The sequence below is a fragment of the Myotis nattereri genome, assembly GCF_964212035.1.
Source record: "Myotis nattereri genome assembly, chromosome: X".
NCBI lineage: Eukaryota > Metazoa > Chordata > Mammalia > Chiroptera > Vespertilionidae > Myotis > Myotis nattereri.
Genome location: NC_138078.1, coordinates 91,829,404 through 91,841,890, shown reverse-complemented (window position 1 = coordinate 91,841,890; position 12,487 = coordinate 91,829,404). Strand labels below are relative to the sequence as shown.

The 12,487-nt window shown below is 40.9% G+C and overlaps 1 protein-coding gene across 1 annotated transcript in view; it reads right to left on the bottom strand.

Annotated features, from left to right (window-relative positions):
- The window catches only part of DRP2 (dystrophin related protein 2), a 45,356-nt gene that overhangs the window by 30,591 nt on the left and 2,278 nt on the right, over positions 1–12,487 (bottom strand). Inside the window, exons 2-3 of the mRNA XM_081080894.1 lie at positions 2,199–2,284; positions 935–1,118 (exon numbers count right to left, since the gene is read on the bottom strand). Of these exons, the coding sequence (XP_080937020.1) occupies positions 935–1,051 (117 nt within the window). The 5' untranslated portion in view covers positions 1,052–1,118; positions 2,199–2,284. The remainder of the gene's footprint in view (positions 1–934; positions 1,119–2,198; positions 2,285–12,487) is intronic.

Genomic DNA, 12,487 nt, shown 5'->3' with positions numbered 1-12,487 from the left:
CACTTTCTCTCTGGCTAGATGTGGAGAAAATAGCTCAGGAGAACCTGGATCTTATGCCTCTCTGGACTTTAACTCTCCCTCACTATTCTCCCCCAAAATGGGCTCCCTGGCACTCACATTCTCCATTTCTACCACCTTCCTTCCTTCCTACCTTCCTACCTTCCTTCCTTCCTTCCTTCCTTCCTTCCTTCCTTCCTTCCTTCCTTCCTTCTCCCTGTATATTCATCTGCTGTCTGTACCTCCAGCAATGCTTTAGCACAGCAGCCCACCTGTGAGAAACTAGGAGATATAGTATTTTCTCACACCCTCTTGGCCTCTGGACCCCAAAGAACTGTAGGGCAAGCCAAAATATGCTTATGCTTCTCCCTTGTCAGTTCAATTTTCCCATGGCCTCTCTGGCTGCCCTCTTCAGGATTACTGCCTCTCACACATTGTCTGCCTACCTACCAACATACACAAGCAGACACACACAGTACCACAACTACACTCCTAGAGGAGGAGAGAGAAGAAGCAGGTACCAGGCACAGGGGATTTTTAGTGGGGCTGAGCCAGGAGTTTCAAGTAAGGCTAGGTACTTGAGAGGAGCAAATGGAAGGAGGTGTAGAATATGAGGTATGCCACAGAGAAGGTCCTGCCTAGACTGTGCCCTGTACGAATACGGTCTTCTGGAACGCCCCTTGGAAGTTAACATGAAACCAGCCCCCTAAGCCATTGTGGCCTTTGGCTTGCCCAGCCCAGTACATTTCCGTGCCCAATCCTCCCTCCCCTAAAATGCCTCATGAATGACAAGGGACAGGCCAGAAGGAGGCCATGTGCTATCCAAGGGGTTTCATGTATATGAAGAGTGACCCTGAGCTTTAGGAAGCATGGACACCCACAAGAACATATACAGATCCTGTATTCACTTTTTCTCCTTTTGCTACTGGCTTCTTACCTGAAGCTGGGGGTAGGTACTTCGGAGGCTGTTGCTATGATGGAAATGGTCAGTGGCTGGCCACTCATGACATCGTGGGAAAGTGTAAGGGCATCCCTGCATGACCATAGGTTGCATCAGAACCAAGGCTCATGCGGGGGGGGCGGTGAGGATGGGCAGTGCATCCACCATTGATCATAAGCACCTGGAAGAAAAACAAGGGAAGATTTAGTTAAGACCTAGAAAAGCCCTATCAATCAATCAATCCAGCTCTTACCTAGAGGTGCTTCCATCAGTTGTATTAATGAGTTTTCAAAGCTTACTGACCTACCCAATAGTTTTTTTCCAGGTAACCATGTACCATAAAAGACTTTGTCTAATTATTGATCAAGGAAGTATTTATTGTTTATTCATTATATTTTGTGCTAGAAATACAAAGATGATTTGCTGTCTGACATCTCACAGCCTAGGGATGGGGGTAGGGTAGGAGGCAGCCATGTAAGTTGATAATTATAATAAACTGCTTATGTGGCAAGTGCTATAATTAAAATTTGACCAGAAGGCTAGGAGAGAACACAGTGGAAGACAATTAATTCTATCTAAGAACATGCAAAGATATCAGAAAGACTGTGTTTGAGGTGAATCTTTTCTTAAAATATATTTTTAGCCCTAGCCAGTGTGGCCCATTGGATAGAGTGTCAGCCTGCAGACTGAAGGGTACCAGATTCAATTCTGGTCAAGGGCATGTACCTTGGTTGCAGGCTCCTCCCTGGCCTGGGCCCTGGTCGGGGCATGTGCAGGAGGCAACCAATCAATGTATTTCTCTCTGTCTTTCCCTCTCTCTTCCATTCTCTCTAAAAAATCAATAGAAAAATATCCTCATGTGAGGATTAAAAAAATAAATAAATAAAATATTTTTATTGATTTTATTGGGGTAACATTGGTTAATCAAATTATATAGGTTTCAGGGGTACAATTCTATAATATATCACCTGTATATTGTATTGTGTGTTCACCACTCCAAATCATTTCCGTCCATCAGCATTTGTCCCCCTTTCCCCTCTCCTACCTCCCCCACCCCCATTTTCCTCTGGTAATTACCATACTGTTATCTGTGTCTATGAGTTTTCTTTTCTTAATCCCTTCACCTTTTTCGCCCAGCTCCTCAAGCCCCCTCCCCTCTAACAGCTGTTGTTCTTTCTTCTTTGAGTCTGTTTCTATTTTGTTTGTTTATTTATTTGGTTCATTAGATTCCCCCAAATAAGTGAAATAATATGGTTCTTGCCTTTCTCTGACTGGCTTATTTCACTTAGTATAATACTCTCCAGGTCCGTCCATGAGGTGAGTCTTGAAGGATGAGTAGATGTTTGCCTTTGCAGAGAAGGGGAGAAAGGGAGAAGGGCAGTCTCACCAGAGGGATCTATCTGTGCAAAAAAACCTTAACATGTTCAAAGTATAATTATAATTATAAAGTTCAGTATGGCTAGAGTTAGGAGGCACAAAGATGAAAAAGACATGGTGCCTGCCCCATGAGGAGTTTACATACAGAAAGAACAGATGTGGGGAAAATCAGGCCATAAAGTGTAACTTGCATTAATAATAGAAGTATTAAAAAACAACCTGACCAAAATAATAATAATAATAGTAGAAGTATTGATGGGATGGAGTGAAGGGATAGATGAGGTGAGTTCTACCTGGTCAGGTCAGGAACAGTCTCTCCTAGAGGAAATATACTTGAGGTGAGTCAAGAAATAGAAGTTGGATTGTCATTAGACAGAGAAGATAAAACAAAAAGAACATCCTAAACAGCATGAAAATAAAATGTATGATGTGATCAGAATACAAGGCAGGTGCCTTATGGGAAGTCGCTGATGAGGTTGGAAAATGAGGCTGTGGCCAGATTGGGCCGTGCCTTGAATGACAAGCAGAGGCTTCTAGGCTTTGTCTTGCAGACAACAGGGAGGCACTGAAGACTTTAAGCCAGGGAATGACATGACCAGATTTGCATTTTAGAGAGAGCCTCTAGCTGCCTTGTGAAGTGATTCTCCCAGGGAAAGAACCCATTGAGAAGCTGTTACAATAGGCAGGCAGTTGTGGTGAGGATGAAACAGAGAGCATGGCTTTGAGATATACTGAAGAGATTAAAAACATTGGGCTCTGTGATCAATTGGATGTAAAGTGAAGGGTGAGGGAAGTGAAGAAGACAAAGGTTTCTAATTTGGGAGCTGGGTGGATAATGTTGTTGATAGTAAGAGAGAGAAGGAGCAAATTTGGTGTGGTGGGGGTGAGAGCAGTGTTCCATAATAAGCTATGCTTGAGACAGTCAGCTTTATATGTTAGTCAGTAAGCTTATAAAAGGAAGATATGAGTAAAAAAATAAGATGCTTAAACCAATTGACAGCTTAGTGACTATACACCAATGTAATGAGAATGGGTAGCAAAGACAATGTTTGCAAATGATAAAAGTGCTGGGCAAAGACATGCGAACCCTGATCCCAAAGGACAGGAAGTAAGCATATTTAATTCCTGATGCTGATGATTCAATAACCATCATTTTTAGTCTCTATTTCAGTGGTACCCAACACTTTAGGTATAAGAAAGAGTCCCTTCTTAAGCTTAAGAAAATCACACTTCACCCACTCATATCTACAATAGTAGCTGTATTTTAAGTACATACAGAGTGAGAAAAAACACTTATCTATTTTTTTTAAATGATAGCATTATTATTATTATTATTCCTCACCCAAGAATATTTTTCCATTAAATTTTTAGAGAGAGGGAAAGAGAGGGAGAGGAGGGGGGGGGGGGAGAAACATTGGCATGAGAGAGACACATCAATTGGTTGCTTCCCGCACATGCCACGAGAGGGACTAGGGACAAAACTGCAACCGAGATATGTTACCTTGGCCAGGAATCGAACCTGAGACCCTTCGGTCTGTGGGCTGATGCTCTAAACACTGAGCAAACCAGCCAGGGCAACACTTATTCATTTAAAGATCTGATCTGTAGACTCCTTGCATTAAACACCCTTCCCTCCACTCAGGGGTCTATGGTCCAAACATTGGGAATTACTACAGATGGTGGGAATCACTACAGATGATGAAGGTGCAAAAATTTATGGACACTCTCTTGTAGTCAAATTCCCTAGATATTACACAGCTACATAACTCCTCATCCCCAAATAAATTCCCCAAAGAATAGTTTAAAAGGTGGCTCCCCTCTGATCCAACACCAATATAAAAGAGTTAGTACCTCAGGTAAAAATGAAGTATTGCTAAAAATGCACTATAAGAATGAAACTAAAAAGGCTTGTTTTCAGACTCCTTTTTATATTAACATTTTCATTTTTGCCAATTACACAAGTAGTGCATGTTTTTCATAGAAAAATTGGAAAACACAAAAATTATAAGGATGCAAATAAAACTAATCTATAATAAATACTACCATCCAGAAATTACCATTACTAGCAGGTTTGAAGGTTTGAAGCCCTACACAGTTTTACTATGAAAAATATATACATATACTTTAAAAATAAAATTGTCATCATAGGAGATTTTATATATCTATATATCTATATATATTTAATTTTGTATTGTGCCTTTTTTCATTTGCCATTTATATCACAATCACTTTAGAATGTCACTAACTCTTCCTCTAAAACATGATTTCTTAATGGCAGCAAACGTGATAGAGTGGTGTTGTTGAGGCCATGGGCTTTGGCATCAGACAAACCTAGAGTCAAATTCATACTATTCAACCAAATAGCAGTGTGGTCTGGGACAAGTTCATCTCTCTGTACTTCAATGTCATCTGAAAAATTGGGATGACAACAATACTTCCCTCATAGAATTGTTCTAATGATTAAAATTGTTCTAATGACTAAAACTTAGGATAGTGTCTGGAAATAGTACACTGCTCAATAAATGTCAGATGTAATCATTATTGTATATTATTTCATTGAATGGATATATCATTATAGTTAGACATAAGTCACACTGCAATGAACAGCCATGTGAATATTTATAATTCTTTCCTTGGGATAATTTCCTAGAAGGGAGAATTCCTGGATCAAAGGGTATGAACCAATTTCAGCTGTGATGCATAGTTCTAAATTGCTCTAGAAAAAAAGTTAGATCACTTTATACTACCACTGGCAATGTATGAGAGTGCCAGTTTTCCAGCATACTTGCCAACAGTGACATGATCTTATTTTAAAAATATCTTTGCCAAATTTGTGATGATGGCATCTTGAAGATTGCTTTGTATTTCCTTAATTATTAGAGATGTTTAACTCTCCCACTACATTTTTTTGTGGCCAGGTGTATTTCTTATGTCACAAACTATCTCTTTTTCTCCTTTGAGATTCACTTACAGATTAACTTCCTGAATTATAATTGATTGTTCACAAACAAAAATAAACCAAACCCAGGAGTTAGAGAACTTGGAGCTTCCAATCCCAATGCAGGCAGCAATATACTCCTCTTGGTTCTAGCATGACTAGCCTCGGGTATTTTCAGACTTTGCCACTAACTGTGACTTCAAGTCATTTCACCTCTCCAGATCTTGGTTTGCTAATTTATAAAATGTTAATGTTTCAGAGTTGCCACACATTAAAACTTTAGCATTCCCTGTATTTGTATAGCATGCTTTACATGCTGCTGTACTGTCTTTCTTGATCCTCAGTGCAACCTGGTAAGGTTGGCCCAACCAGAATTATGATCCCATCTGACAGATGAAGATGCTGAGACACAAGTGAACCTGGGCCTCCTGACTCCTGTCCAGTACTCTTTGTTCTACACAAAGAATATTCTTTCTGACCCTCTATTTATCTCCATCCTGTCCCTAATTACCATCTGTACATACTGATTCTCTTCCTATTCCTTTGTCCAATTTGCAGAGGCTATGAGGAAACAGAGATGAATCCAACTTGGTCCCCAACTGGTCAAGTTTAGGAATAAGACATATAAACAAAAAAAGTATAACTTAAGAGAGAAAATGATTTGTACCGTAAGTGAGACAAGAAAGCATGCAATGAGAGGACACAGAGGAAGAAGTGTTCACCTTTAAGTTGAAGGGATTTAGGATGTATCTATGGAAGAGGTGTTTTTGATGTAAGGTGAGAAAGAATATTTGGATGCACAGAGTACTGGAGGATGCTTTTGGGGTGGAACTTACTCTTCTGTGCTCTCCTCTAAGGGTCCTGATGGATATCAAGCTGTAGCTTTTTTTTTCCACTAGGAATACTCTTACTGATTCTCAAAGGTACACATAGGAGGCCCTTACAGGAGGTTGTGGGGAGACATTGTTCCTCTTGGGCAGAGATAAAAGCTTTAAAAACACATGGGAAATACCAGAATTTTAGCATGAAAGCAAGATTGTTGGCTCATGGAGGACAAGGTCCATGTCTGATATTTATTTCTATCCCACATATTTTTAGCATAGTGTAGGGCGCATAGCAGGCACTCAGTGAATGTTTCCTGGGTTGATTTATTGAATTGAACTCCAATTAGGTAAATGTATAGACTAACTTTGTAGGTACAAATCCCAGGAATCATGAAGACAAAGATTTTGGATATACATATTTCCTTGCATTTCTGTGAAATGATGTATGCAGAATGTTAGCATTTGAAGCAAGACTTGAAATGGCAAAAACAAAAACAACCTGCAAATAACCAAAATGTTCATTACTAGAGGACTAGTTAAATAAATGTGTGTCCATTCAGTGGAATTCTATACATCTATTAAAAACAGAATTAAAAACTTTTTATGTGCCAATATGGAACAATCTCTTAAGATATCTTTTTAAGTGAAAAGAAAAGAAGAAAAAAATAAGATGGTTTGTTTATATATGTGTAAAAAGGGAAAATATGTGCTTATATATACAATAATATATCTTTGAAAGTATTACAAAAGAATCTGTTAACATTGACTGCCTTTGGAATTTTTCTCTATTTTCTCCCTTTTATAAAAAAACTGAGAAATATAGTTACAAAAACTGCATAAAACATGCGCATAAAATATGTTGAATTATTATTAAGTCAATCCCCATATAATCACTGCTTGGGTTGATAATTAGAATAACTACCCACACCCACAAAAGCTCTGTGTTGCTAATAAGAGAGGTTAATTTTTATGGAATATCTTTTTGTATCTTTTGAGTATTGAACCATGTGAGTATATTAGCTACCTAACAGATATTTTCTCCTTCCCTCCCTCCACACTCCTCACAAAAATGCCAGGGACACCTTGAACTCTTTTATGGAAAGATTGGTGTAGCGGTTTTTCTATAGCCAAATAAATAATATCAGTTAAACTTACTTTATTCCATGTTTCACATATATTAACTAACTAGAGGCCCAATGCACGAAATTAGTGCAAGGGTAAGCTTTCCTTCCCCTGGCTGCCAGCACCGGCTTCCTTCTGGCTACCGGCACCCAGGCTTCTCTCTGGCTGCCGCAGCCAGCCCTGCCCCCCACCTGCACCCGCCTTGGCCTGGCACTGCCCGAGTCCGCCGCCACCCCTTTTTCCCCCTCGATTGATCACCCCACCAGCCGGTGGTCTGGGCCTCCCTCTGTGGGGCGATGTTGGGAGCCCCCCAGCCAATCACATCGCACCCACCTTGGCTGACCTGGCGCCAGTGTGTGTCATAGTGTGGTCGTCAGGACGGTCATTCTGCTGTTCCGTTGTTGGATCGATTTGCATGTTACACTTTTATTATTATAGATCAATCTACATACAAGTCATTTAAACCTATGAAGTATCTGGTATGTTGTCTTATTGTGCACATAAGAACATGGAGGCACAGAGGTAGTAAGTAATGTGTTTAAAGTGGCATTGTGAATAAGAGCTGAGAAGCTGGGATTCGTATCTAGGTAAATGTGTCCCAGAATACCAGTTCTTCACTGTTCCACCTCTGTAAATTCTATAACCCAGGCTCTGAGGCATTGTAGTTACTGACCCCAAGCAAGTAGAGAAGACTTTTGGCTAAGGGCCACCAGGTGGGAGCCTAAGAGCTGACTTATCATGCAAAGACAAGAGCAATTGAGAACAGACAGGGTGCAGTGAGTCTGGGGCCTAGAGTATCACCCAACTGGTAAACTCTACAAAATATTTAAATGACATTCGTAGGACACTAGAGAAGTAAAATTCTGGTCAATTCCCCTAGTCTGACCTCAGAGCTTCCCCAGTGTCTTAGAGCTTAGTAAATATTTTTTGACTGAATGGATAAGCTTTTTCCACCTATAAACTGGAGAAGTCTAAGAACCTAGCCTACAGAAATACTTGCAGAAGTAAGCAAGTACGTATGCTGAAGTATTATTTGCAATAGCAAAACTGCAATCAATTCAAAATCCCATCCACAGGGTACTAGTTAGGTGGACTATATCTGAGAGACAGCACAGCATTACAGTTAAGGGTGCTTACTCTGAGCCAGGATGCTCGGGTTTGCATCCTGGCCATGCCACTTATTAGCACAGGTTTGGACAAGCTCCCTGACTTACTGTGCTTTTTAGTCCTTTCATCTGTAAAACAGGGTTAACAAAAAGACCTATTCATATATCTATTAGCATAGCCATTCACACAATGGAATATTATGCAGCTGTTGAAAAGAGGTAGATTTCTATGCACTCATTTGAACAGATGTTAAAGGTATATATTTTAGGTAAAACAAAACAGGTGTCAGAATAATATGTCTGATACAACTCCAATTTTGTAAAAAACCTTTTGAAAAAAATCTGTGTGTTGTGTGCACAGAAAGAAAGCCTTCAAGGACACATAAAACTGCTTAGTGACATTACTTCTGGAGAGTTGTATGAAGGGGAGTCTCCCTTTGACTTTATACACTTTGTGTGTGTGTGTGTGCACAAATTGTGTATATATATATATATATATATATATATATATATATATATATATTTGCAACAAGCATTCATTATTCTTGGGAGAAAAAAATAAGTAGGGAAGACTTCTAAATCAGAGAGGCTCAGGAAAGAACAGGGCAGTGGGAAGAAGACATCCATTCTTGTGGGCTCTCCAATCCAAGGTAATGCTGCATGATGGCCCTGTGTCTCACAGTACTGCCTTTCTACCTGACAGCATGACACTAAGAGACGAGACACATATTTCATTGGTACCAAACCTTGTTATGTGTTCCTAAAATAATTCCTGCAATGTAGCAAAAAACCAAGGTTCTGCTTCAGATGTTCTAACTTAATGAATAAATCATGGAAATTCAGATTGTCAACCTGGAAGGATCTTAGAAATTATCTAGGCCAACCCTCTCATTTACAAATGGAAACAACGAAATGTGTTCCTGAGAAGTTATTAGCTGTCAAGCAATTTTGAGATATAAAATTTATTTCTAGTGACAAAATCAGAGACATCCCTTGGGGAGAATTTTATTCTAAAAGCCAATTAATGCACAACATCAGAACCTGCTGCAAGTTCCCACGTTTCCTCTCTCCTTCCTTTTAAGCCAATGCTTTCCACACCCCTTCCCTTCCCTCTAATTTTATTCTAAGGGTCAATTAATGAACTACATCTGAAACCTTTATACAGTGCAAGTTAGTAAACCATTTGGGAGAGCAATTTGATGACATCTCCCAAAGGTGAAGATTCTCAGACCCTGTGATGGGACAATTCCCTCCTAGATACAAACCAGATAGCAATAGTCACATAAGAATATCTACACAAGAATGATTATAGTAAGCCCTAACTGTGAGCCAAAAACTGGAAATGGCCTAATTGTCCATAAACAACAGAATAAATAAATCACAGCATATTCATTAAATGGAGTGCTATACAATAGTAAAAAAAAAAATGAACTAGAGCCACATAGCACAACATGGTTAAATTTCACAAATACAGCACAGAATAGAAAAGAAATTGGAGAAGAATTCAGACCATCGATATAAATTTTTAAGACATAAAGCAGTGGTATATGCTGTTTAAAGACAGTCATATATAGTAAAAGTTTAAATAAATACATGAGAATAATAAACACCAAATCCAGGAGAAGGGTGACTTTGAAGAGAGGGAGGGAAGAAGGGAGGTCTAATTACAGGATAGATGGGGTTTCATCATTACTGATAATGTTTTTTCTGAAGCTGAGTTGTTGGTAATCTGATTTTCATTACATTATTCTTTACTAGAGGCCTGGTGCATGAATTCATGCATGTGTGGGGTCCCTCAGGGTGGCCTGCAGAGATAGGGCCCCAGCTTGTGCCCCCAGACTCATAGCCCTAGCTTGTGCCCCCAGCCTCGTAGCCCTGCCTGGCACCCCGACTTGGCCTGGCACCACCCCCTCACCTGCTCCACCATCCGCTTGCCTGGCTCTCTCAGCACCTGGGAGCCGGCGGCAACCCTGCCCCCCGCTGCCACCATTGGTTGCCATCTTCGGGGCAATTGGTGGGGTGATCGGCCCTGCTCACACCTGCCTTGACCTGGTACCACCTGCTCATCTGCTCCACCATCCTGCCACAGTCCCATTCTCTTTGGGGCCCATCAGGGCGCAGCGCCTCCACTGAGGCCTGCTGCCAGCACTGCATTGCCAACGCCTGTTGTGTTCTACACCGCCCCCTGGTGGGCAGTGCACGTCATAGCGAGCAGTCAAACTCCCAGTAGAACGACTGCCCGAGAGGGAAATTTGCATATTAGGCTTTTATTATATAGGACTAGAGGCTCGGTGCACAAAAATTTGTGCACTGGCGGGGGGGGGGTGTCCCTCTGCCCCACTTGTGCCCTCTCACAGTCTGGGACCCTTCGGGAGATAACCACCTGCTGGCTTAGGCCCGCTCCCCAGGTGGCAGATGGCAGGCCCGATTCCTTGGTGCCTGCCCCACCTCCCCGGGTCGCGCTCACAGCAAGGCTGATCCAGGAGTTGGGGCGCTGCCCCAGGTCGGGTCGCACACGGGACACCCAGACCGGCTGGCGGATTGCTGCTGCCCCGCCCGGCCGCCCTGGGTCAGGTTGTACATGGGATGCCCGGATGGGCCAGTGGTTCACTGCTGCCCCACCCCGCCGCCCTAGGTCAGGTCATACACAGATGCCCGCCACCCCGGGTCGCAGATAGGAGGCCCGGATGGTGGCAGGGCAGGCGGGATGGCGCTGTCCCATCCCACCGCCCTGGGTCGCAAATAGCAGGTCCGGATGGTGGCAGGGAAGGCGGGATGGTGCAGTCCCGCCCTGCCTGCAGTATGTAAATTAGCCGCCATTTTGTTGGTGGTTAATTTGCATATCGTGCTGATTTGCCAATGGGAGGCATAGCAAAGGTATGGTCAATTACCATGTTTGTCTATTATTAGATAGGATACCTCTTTGAATGTATAAACATTTTCACAATACATTATTTAAAAGATGCAACAAATCCCATGCTGAAAGGAAAATTCATAGTTTTCGAAAATAACAAAATATTAAAAGAAATGTACTAGTATAAGATATAAATGCTGTTTTCAAAATGATGGTATTATTCCTTAAACCTGACTCATTTTCCTGGGACTAGTTTCATGGGAGGGAACCTGCAAGAGAAGCTGCAGTTGGGCACAGTGGACTGACAATCAGGTGATAAGGATTCACTCTCTCAGATACTCATCGGCTTTGGGAAAGAGAACAATTTGATTAACCTCTTAATCTTTTTCACATTTAAAAATGCAGTGTTGGACTAGATCAGCCGTGAGCAAACTACGGCCCGCGGGCCGGATCCGGCCCCTTTGAAATGAATAAAACTATTGAAAAAAAAGACCGTACCCTTTTATGTAATGATGTTTACTTTGAATTTATATTAGTTCACACAAACACTCCATCCATGCTTTTGTTCCGGCCCTCCGGTCCAGTTTAAGAACCCATTGTGGCCCTCGAGTCAAAAAGTTTGCCCACTCCTGGACTAGGTTATCTTACCAGGGTTTTTTTTTTTTTCCCTCGTGTGACAATTTCTTCCAGCTTTTTATTTATTTTTTATTTTATTTTTTTGAGTAGCAATTCCCAAAACTGTGTCTGGAAGATGTTAAAGTGTTTTCCATGTAGAAAAGTGTTCCCTGGTCAAATTAGTTTGGGATTAAGTGCTGCAAATCAGGGCCCTTTAAAAGGCAATTTACCTGAGGGTCTTCTCTATACTGGGTTAAACAAAATTAAGCAGATTTATTTGTAGCAGTCCTCAGAACCTTTATTTATTTTTTCATATGTACAATATTACATGCTTTGTTATCTTTTGTTTTAAAATGAGCTTTAAATTAAGTTATAGATATTTAAGTAACAAACTGAGATTTCTGAAATCAATCCACAATTACACAAATTTACAGAAAGATAATCTGAACTACCGTTATCACAGCTAAACAGTAAAGGCCAATCTAGGAGAATAGGCACCACATAAAGGATGTAAAACAACAACCCAATAATAATAATAATAATAATAATAATAATAATAATAATAATTGTGGTACTAAAACATTATTGACAACTTTGCAGCTATGTAAGCCTGAGAAGTTACAAATAGTTACCTTAAATTGCAACTAGAGCAGTCTTCCTCGGCCTTTTTTCTTTTTATCATTGACCCCTTAGGAACCATTTTTATTTTATTTT